This window comes from Octopus sinensis, linkage group LG21 (genome assembly GCF_006345805.1).
Source record: "Octopus sinensis linkage group LG21, ASM634580v1, whole genome shotgun sequence".
In the NCBI taxonomy this organism is placed as follows: domain Eukaryota; kingdom Metazoa; phylum Mollusca; class Cephalopoda; order Octopoda; family Octopodidae; genus Octopus; species Octopus sinensis.
In genome coordinates this window covers 8,484,861-8,504,550 of record NC_043017.1, presented here as the reverse complement: position 1 = coordinate 8,504,550, position 19,690 = coordinate 8,484,861, and the positions used below count along the sequence as shown (strand labels likewise).

General features: G+C 36.1%; 1 protein-coding gene across 13 annotated transcripts in view; it reads right to left on the bottom strand.

The window, feature by feature from the left end:
• The window catches only part of LOC115222757 (myosin-IIIb-like), a 298,889-nt gene that overhangs the window by 101,396 nt on the left and 177,803 nt on the right, over nucleotides 1-19,690 (bottom strand). For 12 of the 13 annotated variants that reach the window (XM_036512009.1, XM_036511999.1, XM_036512005.1 and 9 more), the window contains exon 7: nucleotides 19,154-19,299. In XM_036512009.1, the coding sequence (XP_036367902.1) occupies nucleotides 19,154-19,299 (146 nt within the window). Of the gene's footprint in view, nucleotides 1-12,033; nucleotides 12,335-19,153; nucleotides 19,300-19,690 lie in introns of those variants that run through there. The other variant, XM_036512011.1, reaches the window with a different exon arrangement.

Below are 19,690 nucleotides of genomic sequence, written 5' to 3'. Positions count from 1 at the left end.
TCCGTAATTCTAGAATAACATTGAAGGGTAAGTGTGATAGGCCGGATCTGGCCAGTTTGAAGATAAAACAGGTAGATTCTTTTGGCTGGATTTGACTGGTTTAAATCTAAAGGGTTAAGCAATAACAACAACAACAACCAAGGAAACTGTATATACAGAGTGTGTCATGTTGCTTAGGCTCAGATCTGCTCTGTTGGAAAAGGGTGATCTGTGGTCAAATATGTTCAAAATTTCTTTTTTCAGATTTTATCTTCAGATATGTTTATCTAGGAGTCCACCAGTCAATGTGTTCTTCCTTTTCTTATTGTGAGAAATGTACTCATACATAAAAAAAAAGAAAAACGAAAAAAATACACAGGATGGCTGTGGTTGGAATACTTTTGATTGTGAATCAGCTTAGCCATGGAGAGATTAGCAACAAAGTCATTAATCTTTCCATGATTGCTCGAATCTAATTCAGTAGAACACTTGTGTCAACACAGTCATACAATTTCCCGACAGTTATGTGACCTTGTTCCAATGTAATTAGCAAATTATTATTTTTATCGTCATTAAGGTGGTAAGATGGCAGGATTGTTGGATCATCGGAAAAAATGCTTTGATGTGACCTTGTCCCAACATAATTAACAATATCAGTTTCATTATTTTATTATCGTAAGGTGATAAGCTGGCAGAATCGTTAGCACACCAGGCAAAATGTTTAGTGGTATTTCATCCATCTTTATGTTGTGAGTTCAAATTCCACCAGGGTTCACTTTACCTTTCAGGGTCAATAAAATAAGTACCAGTTGAGTACTAGGGTTGATGCGATTGACTTAGCCGCACCCCTGAAATTTCAGCCCTTGTGCCAATAGTAGAAAGGGTTATTTTATCACCATGATTCTACCAATGTTGATTTTTGCCTTTTGTCCTTTGAAGGTTGATAAAATAAGTACCAGTTGAGCACTGAGGTCAATGTCATTTAAATAAATCACCCCCCCCCCACACACACTCACACCTGAAATTGCTGGCCTTGTGCCAAAATTTGAAACCATAATTATATTAAAGTGATAAGCTGGCAGATGTTTGCTTTCTCATTGGTTGTGCTTTTTCCTATATATATATATATATATGCATAAATGTAATTCTTTTCCCAAATAAATTGCACTTCATAGTCAAGGCTCTGGTGAAGCTATAAGATGTTACTCAGGCACTCAACCATGAATCCACTGCATGTTATAGCAGAAACAGCTGTAAGCCAATGAAGTTCATAAGATAATCATTCATTCCTTTGTCATCACATTTTTATATATATATATATCATCATCATCATTTAACATCTGTTGTCCATGCTGGCATAGGTTGGACAGTTTGACCAGGGCTGGCAAGCTGAAGGACTGTGTGTGTGTGTGTGTGTGTGTGTGTGTGCATGTATGTCTGCATGCATATACACACATACAAGTGTGCATATACACACACACACATACATTTTTCTTTGTCTATTGAAATTGAGATATTGTTTACAAAATTTTAAAGAATCACAGAATTATGTTCATGTTCCATTTGTATCCAGTAAAAAAGGGTTCCATGTTCTTTGGTGCAGAAATATCAGTTAAGCATCACAAGCAAAAAGCTGAAGAAAATTGTTTAATTCTGCATAAGAGAGAGCCTAGATTTAATAAAAACAAGGCTAAAAATGAAAAGCTCTAGAAAATAAATTGCTCAACCATGATAAAAAATTTGTTTTAAAGTAGTCCAAATTAAAATGTTCCATCAAAATTTTCAAGTTTATTTGTTCTAAACATTGGCTTGATAGTGACTGTTATTTTACTAAATTCTTAATTATTTTCAAAATTAAAAACAAATGAGCTAAAATGATCTAAATTTAAAACCATGCAACAAAATTTCATGTTGCTTTATATTCAAAACACTAATTCAATAATAACAAAGCTATTTTACAAAATTCTTCATTATCAGTAAAAATAACTGAAATAAAAATAAATATCGTAACAAAAGGGTTTTTAAAAATGGACATATTAGGAGAGTGTATCCAGAAGTGGCTTCCAGGCTGGACACGATTTCTGGGATTCTGTAAAACATGGTGCCTCTTAATGTATTTTTTAAAATATATTTTCAAAACAAAGAGTTTTCACCATTTTCAAAGTAATAAGCTTATTATTATTATTTTTTTAATTCTCTTAATCCTTTTGATACCAAAATGTTCGAGACTTCTCTTGGTTCTATGATATCAACTTCCAGTTTTAAAGTGATCTAAAACCTTCCATCAAAATTCCATGTTATGTTCCAAATACCAGCTTAATAACAAAAATTCTTTATTATTTTCAAAATTATGGAAACAAAATCAGTGCATTTTAATAGAAATTTGGTAAGAAAAAGGGTTATATATATATATATATGAAAATGTGAGACAAAGGAATGAATGATTATCTTATGAAGTTCATTAGCTCACAGCTGTTTTACAATTCTGCTTTCATTTAATTCTTATTAAAATTAGGGTGTCTGAATTTGGCCCCAAAATACTGACACTGGTTCTGTGATTTTTGGAAAACTGCCTAAGAGTATCACAATAAGCTTTGAGAACTGCTGTGTTAGATAATGCAGTATGAGAAATGCCAAAGAAACAGGGTGGGGAGGATTCAGGATAAGTCTGAACTGCTTCTGACCATGTATGCTCAATCAATGCTGACCTACAGCTAAGCAACAATATCAATAACAGCAACATTTCTTAATGCCCAAAATCAGTAGAGATTAAAAAAAAAATTTTTTTTAACTAATCCAATTAAAGAAAAGTAAAACTTTTTTAATGCTGAAAAGTCATCATCATCATCACTGCCATTGTTTTAATGTCTACTTCTCCATGTTTGCAAAGGTCAGGTGGAATTCTTGAGGTAGGTTTTCTATGGCTGGATGCCCTTTCAGTCACCAACCTTCACTCGTTTGCAAGTAAGGTAAGATTTCTCCATGGCCTGATACACTTTAATCGCAGAAAATTGGAAACAACTGTCATTAATGGTACAATAGTGACACCCGTTTACAACCACTGCATGTCAAGGCAAGGACACACACACAGACAGACAGACACACACACACATGATGAGCTTGCTTAAGCTTCTAAACCCACCCAAAATACTTTGGTCGGCATAGGGTTGTAATAAAGATACTTGCCCAAGGAGCCACACAGTGGGACTGAACTCAGGAACCAAATGGTTGGAGAGAAAGTTCTTAAACACACAGCCATGAGAAGGAAAGATTTTGGACCATTAAGCTCATTGCCAGCCAGTATATTTTAACTATTTACATATTTATGTTGTTTTGATTGATTTGATCTGCTCTCACCATCAGAGATCATATTCCTGGATGTGTATATCATACCAAAATTTATTTATAATATTATCTTGGTATTACACAAAGAAACAGTCTTGAAGAAACTAATGAGAGAGAAAACAGTTAAGAACAAGAGCATTCAGAGAGCACAAACCTCTGCCAAGGCAACACCAATGTTGCCTTGGCAACAATTATCCAGAGATGATTTTTAAAATGAGAATATCTGAAATAAACTCGACCGCTTTCACAAATGAGAATACTAAAAATAAACCCGACCGCTCTCAAAAATTAAGTAAAAAAACAGGAAAAATAATCCAGAAACCTTGTCCAGTTCTAGATTGATCCCAAAATCTAATCAGTTCATGCCAGTCATGAGGCCAAACCTCCCTGAAAATTTTGACTGAATCCATCCAGCAGTTCTTGAGATATCTTGTCCACAGACAAAGAAGCAAATGAACACGATTGAAAACAAGGCGGAGGTAATTATGTGTACATCCAGAAATAAGAACACTAAGTGATAATAGGTGACCAAACTGATTGAAACATAAGGTAGATGTAAATATTGCAAATACATACTGTAAAGATGATCATCAGAGGTCACTGACAAAATTCTGTGCAGCACGGAATTTTGTCAGTGAACAGGTCGCGGTCTCAAAGCGGCGAAAATATTTTGGCAAATTAAATTTAAATGTTGAAGTGAATCTAACAGTTTTTGTGTGTTTTTAAATGGGCTTATAGACACCTTCCACACTGCAATTGTTCCAAATACACACACACACACACACACATACATATATATGTATATATATATATATATATATATATATTATATATATATATATATATATGCACACGTAAATATATATATATGTATATATATATATACATATATATATATATATATACACACACATACATGCATATATATATATACACACACACACATATATATACACACACACAAATAAATACATGTTTTTGTGTGTGTTTGTGTGTTTATATATATATATATATATAATTACAAATATAAAGAATGCTATGCACAAAAAATTTTACTACTTCAATTTACAATTGTTTCGTCTTAGCTCAATACAATCACACTTGAACATTATGCAATAATACGTACAACTATTGATTACTTTCCATGCGCTATTCAAGGTAACCTTCATCACATATGCTGAATAAGTCTCTGCAGAACTGCACACAAGACAATATGCTGCTTTTTAATAATTTTGTATGCAACTCTGAAGCGCCTTAATCAGCAAGTGTTATAAAGGTTACCTTGAAGAGTATAAGAAAAGTAATCAATAGACAGTCATATTATTGCATAATGTTCCATATTGATTGCACCAAACTAAGACAAAGCTATTCTAAAGTAGTAAAATGAATTTATCGTTCAGTTCTTTCTGTTTGTCATTTTATAAACTCTGTGGTTAATTGCGGATTCTTCAGATATTCGTTTGGGAGAACAAACGATATCGAGTTTACAATTTTATCTCTGATAACCAATATCAGTGGATGAGCTTAATGTGGTAAACACCATGGTTATATAGTCTAGTAAAAACCATTTTATACACACACACACACACACATGCATACAGATAACATATGTACATGCATCAGAGATCAAACTGATGAAATAATACAGTGCTTTTATAAGAAAAAAATTGATGACAAAGAAAAAAGCGATTATCTTATGAACATCGTTACCTGAAGTTCATTGCTTATTCCTTTGTCATTTCATTTTCTTACAACCACTCTGTACTCGACTAATGCCTTGTTCAGAAGTATACACATATCAATTTCTACAGCAGGTTATTAGTATTGTTATCCCTAAACGAAAGATTAAAGCATAAAAAGCCCCATCCAGAATTCACACACACACACACAGATTTGCCAGTACACGTGACGGTGACACATGAAAAACAACATTCGAGTGTGGTGATTGCCAGTGCCACCAGACTGACTCCTGTGCAGGTAGCATGTAAAAACACATTTTGAGCGTGGTCATTGCCAGAACCACCTGACTAGCCCGCGTGCCAGTGGCACGTAAAAGCACCCACTACACTTTCAGAGTGGTTGGCGTTAGGAAGGGCATCCAGCTGTAGAAACTTTGCCAGATCAGATTGAGCCTGGTGCAGCCTCTGGCTTATTAGTCCTCAGTCAAATGTCCAACTCATGCCAGCATGGAAAACTGACATTAAACGATGATGATGATGATACATATATACATACATGCATACATACATACACACATATATACGTGACTGATGAAGAATGAAAATGAGTGCTCAACACCACATTATAGGATAAAATTTCTTCATTTGTTTATTAAGGCTACCATTGGTTTCATGTTAAGAAAATAATTTAATATCTTAACAATTTTTCAAGCCAATCACATGGAGGAATGGTGTTCATCTCCATTTTGGAGGAAAACATGAAAGTTCTTGAAAAATTGTTAAGATATTAAATTATTTTCTTAACATGAAACCAATGGTAGCCTTAATAAACAAATAAAGAAATTTTATACAATAATGTGGTGTTGAGCACTCATATATATATATATATATATATATATATATACACACACACATATGTGCACACACACACACACATAATTTAATTTGTTTAAAGCAAATGCCTCTGAGTGCAGTTATGCTCCTAGGCTTCTTGTTGTTGGCTACCGTCTGTCATTCCCATTTTCCAGAGTAATCCTATGGGATGGTTATAAATGCAAAACTCCTTAAAGTTTAGGATAAATATAAATGAACATGTGGGATACAGAAACATGTTGCAATACATTAATAAAGTTTAAAAATTTCCACCCACAAATAATTTTCATTATGACATATATATGTGTGTGCGTGTGTGTGTGCGTGTGTGTGTGTGTGTGATTGTATCTATACACACACTACAGTTATGATAATCAGATAGGTTATTGACCAAACCATTATAATGGAGATATAATAATTACAGAGATATGCATATATGATAAACAGAGATGAAACTGATTGAAAAAGATATAAATATTGTAAATACAAAGTGTATATATGATGAGCAAACCAGAGATCAGACTGATAGAAACAGATATAAATATTGCAAATATACAGTGTATATATGATGAGAGAATTAGAGATCAAAGTGATAGAAGCATAGTGTTGATGTAAATTATAGTAAATATTCACAGCAAATATGAGTTTGATAATTTTTCAAAGTATATATTCATATGTAGAAAAGTTTCTTTAAAAAATTTAAAGCTTTATAATAACATGAAATGGAATATATAAATATATATAGGCGTAGGAGTGGCTGTGTGGTAAGTAGCTTGCTTACGAACTACATGGTTCCGGGTTCAGTCCCACTGCGTGGCACCTTGGGTAAGTGTCTTCTACTATAGCCTCGGGCCAACCAAAGCCTTGTGAGTGGATTTGGTAGGCGGAAACTGAAAGAACCCTGTCGTATATATGTATATATATATATATATATATATATATGTGTGTGTGTATGTGTGTGTTTGCGTGTCTGTGTTTGTCCCTTCCAACATCGCTTAACAACCGATGCTGGTGTGTTTACGTCCCCGTAACTTAGCGGTTTGGCAAAAAAGAGACCGATAAAATAAGTACTAGTCTTACAAAGAATAAGTCCTGGGGTCGATTTGATCGACTAAAGGCGGTGCTCCAGCATGGCCACAGTCACATGACTGAAACAAGTGAAAGAGAGTAAAGAGAGTATATATGAGGGCGCATGGCCTAGTGCTTAGGGTGTTGCTAGATTGTGGTTTCAATTCCTAGACCGGGTAGTGTGTTGTGTTCTTGAGCAAAACACTTCCTCTCATGTCGCTCTCTGATCACTTCAACACCTGACGCGTGGCACACAGTTCATCCCTGTAGACAGTGTCCATTTGATGGAGAGGGTGAGCTAATGTGTGGCATGAACATTTGATCACTATAAACAAATCATTCGTTTAACTATATTTGATGGCCTACACGGCATGGAGGTATATAAAATGCACCCAGGGTTGACTTAATGCATGAGCATACAAGGGGCCTCACTGATTTAGTGGCCCCCTATGTATGTTACTGTTAATAAAAAATATGATAGGGTCTAAAGCACTGATTTGCCTGAAGCCCTTTAAAGCTGTTAAGATGATCCTGAATGTGCCCCAATTTCAGCAGCACATATTCAAGAAAAACAGTTTTTAGTTCATTAAAGCATTTAATATTCAAGACAACCAAGTTTTACATTACAAAAGTAACTTAGCAGAAAACCTTACTGTACAATAATAATAATGTTTAAGCCTTTAGCAATTGAACTAGTCCAATCCAGCCCACATATTCTACACATTTAACATTCAAACTGGCCTGATCTGGCTTCTCACACCTACCCTACAAGGTCATTCAAAAAATATTCACAACATCAAAATTGTGAAGCAACAAGATGTGAAGCTATGAAATTGTGAAGCTACAAGATGTGAAGCTATGAAATTGTGAAGCTACAACGTATGATTTAATTCAAAACAATGTGAATCAATAAGTATTACGTTTGACAGAATATTCTGAATTAAAAGCACCCAGTTACACATTGTGAGGTGGAAGGACATCCAGCTGTGGAAGCCATGTCAAAACAGACAAATGGAGCTGAAACATCTATCCAGTTCCTGTCAAACCATCCAACCCATGCCAGCATGGAGAGCAGAAGTTAAATGATGAAGACAATGATGATTTTAAAGGGTTACAGCAATCTAATATTACATTGCAAAACACCACAAAAGTGCCTTAGTTGTACCAGTAAATATTATTATTATTAACAACAACAACAGCAACAGCAACAGCAACAACAACAACAACAACAATAATAAAATATTGTATTTATGTCTTTGGAGAAGACATGAAACTCATACCTTTACTTTTTTTTATCTTATTCTAAAATTTATATACAAACTTAGACTTATTATTATTATTATTATTATGATTTTAATTATTAAGGTAGTGAGCTGGCAGAATTTTTAACACACTGAACAAATGCTAAGCGCCATTTTGTCTGTCTTTACATTCTGTGTTCAAATTCTGATAAAGTAGACTTCACCTGTCATCCTTTTGGGGGTCAATGTAATTGATTAGTTCACTCCCCACAAAGATTCAGGCCTTATGCCTATAGTATAAAGAATTATTATTATTATTATTATAAGGTGGTAGATTAGCAGAATCAATAGAGCAATATTTTTTTAATTAATTGAAAAATGTATTTCAACAGAAATATGGTAACAAAAGGGTTAAAGTGATCTAAATGAAAAACCTTCCCCCAAAATTTCCTAATTTTTGCTCCAAAATATCAACTTAATAATGAGAAAGCTATTTTACAGAACTTTTCATTATTTTCGAAATTAGTTGAAACAAAGCCTGTGTATTTTAACAGAAATATGATAACAAAAGGGTTAAATCGGGGGAGAAGAAGAAGAAGAAGAAGAAGAAGAAGAAGAGTGTAATATGATTGATTTTTCTTTATTGAAAAATATTTCAGCTGTTTGTCTGACTTCCACAGATTGAAAAAAAAAGAAAGAATAACAAAAAAAAATTGGAGATATACAGAAGTGCAGATATTCAAAAATTCATTTTCCAAGCCAAAAGAAAAGCGAAAAAAAAAAGACATCAACTTTCACTCATTCATGACTGATTATTTTTCTCCTTTTTTTCTCTTCTTTTTGTTATACCAAACTTATGAACAAGCAAAACTTTATGATGTCTCATTGTTTGTTTTGTTTTGTTTTGTTTTGTTTTTTTGTCTAGGAAGTAATGCGGAATAGTTGAATTTTTTTAAATTTCTGCATTTCTGCAATTTTTTTGAATATTTTTTTATTATTCCTGTCTTACTTTAACCTGAGGAAGACAGACACAGTTGAAATATTATTCAAGAAACAAAGTCAATCTGTGATGTTTCTTGGATTTTTTTTTTAATTACACATCATGCTTTTTTTAACTGCGTTTTACCTTTACACCAATCTTAATAAATCAGCACCACCATCATCATCATCATCATTATTATTATTATTAAGGCAGAATTATTACTGTGCCTGACAAAAATGCTGCTCAGCATTTTCCAATCTTTAGATTCTGGGTTCAAATCTCAACAGGGTCATCTTTACTTTTCATCCTTTTGGGGTTAATAAAATGAGTACCAGATGGATATTGAGACTGATGTAATCAATTAGCCCCCTCTTCACAAAATTACTGCCCTTGTGGCAAAATTTGAAACCATTATTATTATCATTATTATTATTACTATTATTGTCATCAGCATAATTAATCATTATTATTATTATCATTATTATTAAAGTGGTGAGCTGGCTGAGCCGTTAGCATGCCAAGCATTTTGCCTGGCATACTAACGACTTGGCCAGCTAGCCACCTTAATAATAATGATGATGATGCTGATGACAATAATAGTAACAATGATGATAATAATAATGGCTTCAAATTTTGCCACAAGGGCAACAATTTTGGGGGAGGGGATGAGTTGATTACATTGGCCCCCAGTGTTCAATTGGCACTTAATTTATCGACCCCAAAAGGATGAAAGGTAAAGCTGTCCTTGGCAGAATTTGAACTCAGAATGTAGCGATGGGTGAAATACTGCTGGATGAAATGCTTAGTGGTATTTCACGCATTGCTATGTTCTGCGTTCAAATTGTGCCGAGGTCAACTTTGCCTTTCATCCTTTCGGGATTGATAAATTAAGTACCAGCAGAACGCAGGGGGGGGGATGAAATCGACTTCTCCCCTCCTCTCAAATTTCAGGCCTTGTGCCTTTAGTAGAAAGGGTTATTATTATTATTAAGGTGATGAGCTGATAGAATTGTTGGTATGTGAGAGGAAAATGCCTAACAGCATTTCTTCAGGCTCTCTAAGTCCTGAGTTCAAATTCCACTAAGGTCAAATTTACTTTACATCTTTTGGGGGGAAGGGGAGGGGGTTGGTCAATAAAATATGTACCAGTTGAGCATTGGGGGGGAGGGGTCAGTGTTAACAAGTATGACCCTCTCCCAAAATGACTGGCCTTATGCTTACAGTAGAAAGAATTATTATTATTATCATCTAGGATGTCAAGATGGTAGAATTGTCAACACATTGGGCAAAACGCATAGGATTTCTTTTAGTTTTTTTGCATTTTGGGTTCAAATCCCACCAAGGTTAACATAACTTTACATCCTTTCAGGGTCAATAAAATAAAGTATGAATCAAGCACTGGGGTTGGTATAATTGACTAACCTTCTACCCACAAAACTGCCAAAATTTGAAATCATTATTATTATTATATTATTATTATTATTATTGAGTGAGAGAGCAGGGCATTTCATCAAAGTAACACTAAGGTAAAATATATGAAGCCCAGTATACCTATTATGACTACCCATCTGATAAGGGTACACTAGGCATAGGCATCATAACCATATGTACACGACATGATGAACTTATATCAAGATAAACAGTGCATGACCTTACAGCTGGGGCCCTGTTAGAATTTTCTTCAGATCGAGTAGCCCATCCCACTCAAAAGTAGGATATAAGCCTTTAGCAAAGTTTCCCATGCTGGACAGGTCAAAAGATACCAACCAGATTAATAAGGATCACCTCTTCCTAACAAGAGCTGAGAGAGGAAAACCTTCCCCCAGAGAAACATCAGGACAATGCATAAAATGGGAAGGGCAGCAAAGTAGTAGGTGGGGATAGAAAGGGATTTACATAGGGCCCACAGTCCTACCTAGAAAAAAGTAAGTTTACAGAAACATTAAGAACGGTTCTAATCCAATTCCTGGGAAAAGGCTTTCTCTCAGGGAAACCAAAGCAAGATCGTACAGTCAAATCCGAAAGGAAGCACCAAGTTCCAGTTTGAGAGAGGCACAAAAGACAACCCAAAGTCAAAAACAGTGGATAAAAGTATCTATGGCCAATGCCCCAGGGAAAGTGAAGAGCTTAACCCTTTAGCATTTAAACTGGCCACATCCGGCCCAAATATTCTACATGTTTTATATTCAAACTGACCAGATTCAGCTTCTCACGCATACCATACAATGTTATACTAAAAATATACAACCACATGACTGAAATCTTTGAAGCTGCGAGATAATGCACGATTAATTGAAACCGATTTCAATAAATAAGCAATTTGTTTGACTGAGCAATTTGCTAACGAGTTAATTAAGTAAACTAACGTTAGGTATTACAATTAATATGAGAAGCTGCAAGAGAGATGCGTGAAGCATCTTTAGGAATGAGTGTTAGCAAAGTAAGGTGAATAAGTTGTCTTAAACTAGGAATTAAACTAGCATTTATATATGAGGGTTCACCTTGAGCTTTTGTTTTACTCAATGGTGTTGTTGGCATTTTATACAATATTGTTAGGTAATAAAATTGTAACATTGATGAGTTTTAATTCAAAATTAACAAAATCAATTAATGAAAAACAAATATCACTGAAAAGCAAATAGCAATGGAAACATAGAGTGTATATGTATATGTATATATGTGTGTGTGTGTGTGTGTGTGTGGGTAGGTGTATATATGTGTGTGCGTGTGTGTATATATATCTATTTATCTATCTATATATAAATATATATATATATACACATATATAAACACACACAAATATTATACATAATATGAAATATAAACTGACAACAGACAGAACTGACAAATAGAAAGATAGACCTACCTGGCAGTTCAGAAGAAAGGTAAATGGACCTAAGTCTTGGAGAGAGAGCGTCAGAGAAAAGAGAGACAGACAGACAGACAGAGAGAGAATGACAGAGAGAAAGATAAAGGTAAAAAAAAATGGTCACAGAAAGAACTTGTTATAATTCCTCTATGATGGAATACGGAGATGATTACAATGGCAGAATGATAGTATACCCAAGCAGAACACTGCTAACACACGGCACAACGACTGTGGTAGCAATGGTGGTGAGATCTCACACTAGGTGGCCACACCTTTAATCTTTCTTCGGATCAGTTAGCAGTAAAAGCATCTTTACCACCACCATCACCACCACCACAACCATCAATCACCACTGCCACCACCATAACAATCAATCACCAATCACAACCATAATCATCATCATCATCATCATCACAGAAAGCAGCAATAATAGTGAGAGGGAGGTTTATAAGGAGTGGTAGTATTAGTAGAGAAAGAAGAGGAGAAGAAAAACCCGATACAAAAATGGATGTGATGTGGGTAATTTTCTTTTTCTCTTGATAGCAATCAGGATTAGGGCGGAGGAAGCTTTATAGCTTTTCAGCTGGAATAATGTTAATCCATTCTAATCTGCTGTAATTTCAGTCGTTTTCATCATCGTTATTATTATTATTATTAATAGTGTTATTATTATCATGAAAAGCTGATTTCAGCAGAAGTAGTGGATGTGTTGAGCTGCTGTATGAGGACCAAATTTCCGGGACTGGATGGTCTTTTCAACAAACTTTATCATTCTATTCCAGATTTGTTCGTTATTAACTTGGAAGCATCAAATTGAGGGCACTCCCAGTGATTCGAGTCAAGGAGAGGCGATACTTCTGAAGAAGGGTCCAGAGTAGCGGTATTTATAGACAACATCAGTCCTGTAACCCTGCTAAGGTCACCACTATTAATCATAGTCATTCTGTGGGAGGTCTTGGATTTGGTCCCAGATGACCATGTTGGGGCTGCAAAAATTCCTGGACTATTATGCAATGAAGATAGAAAACAGGTGCAGCTACCATTCATGTGACATATCTTTCTGTAGATCATCTCTTTGATCGAGTTGCTGTCTTAGATTAAATACAGACTGGCATTGGATATTTGTCATTTGGGATGTTGTCGGGTACTCACTGATCTCTACCAGTTGGACAATGAGGATGATGAAAAGTCAAGCTGAGTGTTGTGTAAGAGAGTCAATGGAGAGGGCAAATGACAAAGACCTGCAAATGATTCTGTGCTTCAATGAGAGCAATCTGATCAATCGCTTTTGGAGGACTTTCAAATTGGGGGTTTATGAACGATTTCCAAAAGTCCTTAGTCTGATAATGTTGGAGGGTGAGGGAGAGCTTTGTTCGGGACAAGCTCTACAAGCACAGAAGTACCAGTGACCAAACCTGTCTGGGATAATGCACAGGACAAAGAAACTGTCCAGCACACACACATTCAGTGAAAAGCAAATTACTGACCTGTGGGTTTGTGTCAAACAGCTCCCTCTCACCCACCCACCACCAAAAGCAAACCACAAATCAAACATTTAACCTATGCTGTTGAGGACCCTTTGCAGCTTAAGTCAAATACTCCTCACCACCACCATAGAGAACCATGCAGTCATCATGTCTTTCAGGTTACCTCTTCAAATAAAAACTCCCTGTCTTTATTTACCTACAGAATGAAGGAAAGTCTTATACTGCTGCTGTGAATCTTGGGTAGCTAAATCCTTCCCTACATCATCTATACTCTTTCAGCCATAATGACGTTAGCCAGACTAAAATTTTGAACACACTGACAAATAAACCCATGAAGAGTAAGAATAAAAACCTGTTCAATGCAGTAAAGACTCTTTAGGTCTTCAGTCCAAATGGCAGACAACCATTATAATGAAATAAGTATAGTTACTTACTGAGGTGAATAAATCGGCTAGTCCCTCTTCCCCCAAATCTCAAGCCTTGTGCTTTTAATAGAAAGGCGGTGAGCTGGCAGAATCGTTAGCACGCCGGGCGTAATGCGTATCCGTATTTCGTCTGCCGCTACGTTCTGAGTTCAAATTCCGCCGAGGTCGACTTTGCCTTTCATCCTTTCGGGGTCGATAAATTAAGTACCAGTTACGCACTGGGGTCGATATAATCGACTTAATCCGTTTGTCTGTCTTTGTTTGTCCCCTCTGTGTTTAGCCCCTTGTGGGTAATAAAGAAATAGGATTATTATTACTACTACTACTACTACTACTACTACTACTACTAAAGGTGGTAAGCTGGCAGACTTGTTATCACACCAGGCAAAATGCATAGCAGCATTTTGTCTGTCTTTATGTTCTGAGTTCAAATTCCGCCAATGTTGACTTTGCCTTTCATCATTTAGGGGGTCGACGAAATAAGCACCAGTTACATACTAGGGTTGATATAATCGACTAACCCCTCCCACCAAATTTAATGCCTTCTGCCTTTAATAGAAAGGATTATTATTATTATTATTATTATTATTATTACCTCTGTCTTAGCAAAGGCAGACTATTGTTTTTAGCCAATGTTTGTTTTTTTTTTGTTTGCTTGTTAGTTTGTCCATGGACAAGATATCTCAAGAACCGCTGAATGGATTCGGATGAAACTTTCAGGGATGTTTGGCCTCGTGACTGGCACAAACTGATTAGATTTTGGATCAATTCGGTACCGGACAAGGATTCTGGATTATTTCTTATATTTACTTTACATGATTACGACCTTATATTAACTTTCAAGTCTTTCTCAATTATCTCCATTTAGGATGCAACTATTTTGAATGGTGATTTTTGTTAACTTTGGCTTGTATTAAATAAGGATAAACTATTTATTACTGTTACTAAGTTTTCTACAGCCACCTTCACATTTGATGACTACCACTGGGATCGATCAGGTACTGGGCAAGGATTCTGGATTATTTTTCCTGTTTTTTTACTTAATTTTTGAGAGTGGTCGGGTTCATTTTTAGTATTCTCATTTGTAAGAGCAGTCAAGTTTATTTCAGATATTCTCATTTTAAAAAGAGGATAAGTCAATGTAAACGACTTATCCTCTCCCCCAAAATTTCAGGCCTTGTGCCTATAATAGAAAGGATTATTATTATTATTATTATCATCATTACTATTATTAAGGGAGGTGGTGTAAGAGATTCATTAAAACAGCAGAAAAAATCTGCCTTGTGGCATCCGTTCCAGCTCTTTGCTTTCTGAGCTCAAATCCTTTCAAGGTCATCTTTGCCTTCCATCCATTCAGGGTCAATGAAAATACAATATCAATCAAGAACTGGGACCACCATAAGCCAGTAGCCCCTTCCTCTGTAAGAAAGCTGGCTCTGTGACTAAATCAGAAAATCGTTGTTGTTGCTGTTGTTGTCGTTGTTGCTGTTGTTGTTGTTGTTGATGATGTTGTTGTTGTTGGTATTGTTGATGTTGTTGTTGTTCTCGATCATGGCATTTTAGACGAGATTATTAATCGGATCAGAGTGGAAGAGACAATCAGCCGATCAAATGTCAAGCATAATACCAGAGACATGGAAACTCTTTGTGTCATTAAGAGATGAGATCCTAATGGACACACAAAGACAGGATGGTCAGACAATCCGGATGATGGTCGTGTGTATGACTCCACCCTCTCTTCTCGGTTCCACTCACTCACTGCGTTCTACATAATGGTGTCCTAGAGAAGGATTAAGTAGCAATGTTATCAAGAAATATTATCATCATCATCATCATCATCATCAACATAGTCATCATCACCATCACTAGTAACTTCATGGTCAATATCATCATCATCATCATAAAATTATTTATTATCAGCATCAACACTGTTGTCATATACCATCATCATCATTGCAGTCATCATCTTCCTCTGGGTCATTGTTGTCATCATTGTATATCATCGTCCTCTTCCTCCTCCTCCTTGTCATCATCATCACCCTTGTTGTAAGTATTGCGGTTGCTATCATTGTCGTCCTCATTTTCACTGCCATCAACACCATCATCTTCTTACTACGATCAGACAATCTCACCCACCTATCACCTGCACACATAACACTCGATCTACGAACACTAATACTACTACTATTAGACCTTCCAACGCACCTCTAACATTCCTAATAAAAGCGGTCGGAGATCTATTCTCTGCTATACACCACCATTCGCTTTAAACATTAAGGGCCTCGCTGAAGCTTTCTTTAGAATAGCAGAATCCAATTTCCCACATAATCATAAGTACCATTCTATCTTTAATTGATCCACTTTGAAATTATTCTATTCATCTACACCAAATATAGAATCTATTACCACCTCATCTAATAAATGTAAACTTAGCTCTAACTATCTAAATGCATACAACCCTAATACCATAGACCTACACAATGAAAACACTAACACCGACTGCAATTACATCTCTAATACCCCTGGCCCAACCACTTTAAACAACTTAAACATACATAATATGGTCCCCACCTCAGAGGGTAATGGGTACACAGATGGAACCAATGCAAACATTAATAGGCACACTGATACTAACGATACTAATTATACTACAAACACTACAACTAATAATGCATATACTTCAACTACTAATGATATTAATACTAGCACCAACCGCAATATTACCATTACTGGAAACAGTTCTACTACTAACACTCCTACCACAAATGCAACTACTAATAGATGCAACAATAGCATTACTAATACCACCTCCTCTACCACTGCTAATACTAACACTACTACCAACGATACTACTACTGCTGCTGCTACTACTACTACTAGTCCGAAATGGCACAATGGACATAACAAGATTAGCGACGAAATAGGATGTAGATGCTGGAACTGGACTGGACACGTCCACAGACAAGACTGAGAAAGCGATTATATGGTGGTCCTAAAGGGGCAAAGAGCAGCAGGGTGCCTTAATATCACATGGTGAAGGGCCATTGACAAGGAAAGGAGAAGAGAAGTGGGGGAGAAGCTGGAATGAAACCAGAACAGTGGCACAAAACAGAGCTGGTTGGAGAGATCCTGTTGTGACCTTATGTATCAAACGGCACAGAGGGAACCGACTGATTAACAAATATTACCTAATGTGTCTTTCCTCTATATTTTTTCCTTAAATACTCTCACATGATTAGCAAGGTACAGGGGAGGACAGTGATCTGGCTGGCATTTCTAGCAGACTGAACAACCACATAGATACTACCCAGATTCCAACAGAGCACTCTAAGCCACTGACCACACAAGGCTCTGCCCTAATCAACAACTAGCAAAATCAAAAACGGATATAAAAGAAAAAAGGAAAAAAAAACAACCAAAATCATTGTATTTACATGAAATCCATATCATCATAAATCTTAATCTCAGATAGCTCTACTGAACAGATCTCAGTAATCTCTTAAGAGGCAATATTCTAAATTTTCAACAGATTATTATTATTATTATTATTATTATTTTTGACATCATCAACATCGATGTTGCATGAGTGAATTATTATGTGAGGTTAGAGAGAAATGAATGCTGAAAATATGTACGTAAGAGCTTGTGAAAGCAGCCAAGGCATTTATTTAAACTGGAGAATGGGCATCAGAGTGTAAATGCCAAACGATAAATACACACACACACACATATAATGTGTGTGTATACAATATGTGTACATGTATATATATATATATATATATATATATATATATAAACACACACACACACTAACACATATTCACACAAATACATATACATTTAAATATATATATGTGTGTGTATATATATGCTTATGCATACACACAAACACATACACACACATTCAAGCAAACAGAGAAATACAAAAATATCTTCAAAAAGAACTATAAAACTGGAACATAGACATTTTGTTAATAAAACAAGAACCACCATCACCCCCCCCCCATCATCATCATCATCATCATCATTTAACATCCACCTTCTGGGCTGGCAAGGCTTGAATGGTTTGATAGAAGCTGCTAAGTGAGAGGATTGTGCCAAGCTCCACTGTCAATTCTGTCTTGGTTTCTACAGCCAGACGCCCTTCCTAATGCCAACCGGTTCATAGAGTGTACTGGGCACTTTCTACATAGCACCAGCACCAGTGAGGTTACCACATAAGTTGCAAATTATTACCCCTCAACTGAGGAGGAAGCGATATTGAGGTAGAGTGGCTTTGTGCCAGGTGAGGAGATGTTAAAGTATGACAGAAGAGACAGGAGGAGGTGAATTTCAGTAGAGGAGACACACAGACACCCCAGCTGGAAAAGGAAGGAGGGAGAGAGAGGAGAGGAGAGAAGGATGTTGAAGAAGATGTGTTGGGGCATACAATCAAGTTACAAGGAAGTGTATATAAGTGGTATGTAAGTGGTATATAAGTGTATAGAAGTGGTATGCAAGAGGATTAGATAGGGTGAGTGGGCAGGTAAGTTCATGAGTGCAAAAGAGTGGGAGATGGAATGGAGGGGAATGTGGTGATGAGTTGAGAGGGAGAGATTCATGAGGGACAGATTGTGTGCAGGGGCATGGAGGGCATTGAAGGTGGCCTTGTGCCAGGTGATGAGCAGTAAGAGTGTGACAGAGGGATAGAAACATTTTTCTAACTGCAGAGGAGATAAATGTATAAAAATAGAGAGAGAAGATATATGTGTGTATATACACACACACATATGGTAAATGAAAGATGGAAGATATGAGAAATTTTATTAGTCACTACAATTGTTTCAACACATCTAGCATCGATCCCTCATGGGTGGGATACTTAACTAGTTCAGAAGCATTCGACAGTGTAGATGTGTCTCTTCAGGCGATAAATAACTCATTAGAATAACAGTTCCACAATGTTTCTTCTCATTTCGTGTAAAGAAAAGCAGCAAAACAAGGGATATATATTCATTTATATAGAAGATCAATAATAAAATAACAGATGCAAAAAAGAAATAAACACACAATACAGCAAAAAGTAGTATTAAAAATAACTGTTAATGGATATGGATGTATAAACGCCCTTGCGTAAGTTGTATGGCACATGGACACTCGCCCATACTGTAGTGACAAGCCTGAATCACAATGGCAGTAAGAGTAGAAGAGAAAAACAGGTCTTACCTTGGAATTTTAAACAATGCTCTCATGGGGTGCTGCTCAGAAAGGGGTGGGTCACCATCGGCTAATTCAATTGCAGTGACCCCTAGTGACCAAACATCACACCGAATGTCATAGACATAATCAAGTTGTTGCTCACATGCAATTACCTACAAAAGGAGAAAATATCAACTCATTAGCAGGTGTGTGTGTTTGTGTGTCTTTGGGTTTGTGTTTGTCCCCCGCTACTGCTTGACAACCAGTGCTGGTGTGTTTACATTCCCCTAAGCAAGCAGTTTGGCAAAAGAGATTGCTGGAAGCTTCTGTAGTTGAACCATCTGTGATTTGCACAAAGCTTAATGGGTTTATATACACGATGGTGATCGCTTTAACAGTAGTTCATCAGGATATGTAACATGACCCATCTGTTGACATTTTAAAATCATTATTATTGTCATTATAATCATAATCATCTAACATACATTTTCCTCACTGGCATGGGTTGCGCTGTTTGATAGGATCCAGTGAGCTGCAGGGCTGCATCATGCTCCATGTCAGTTT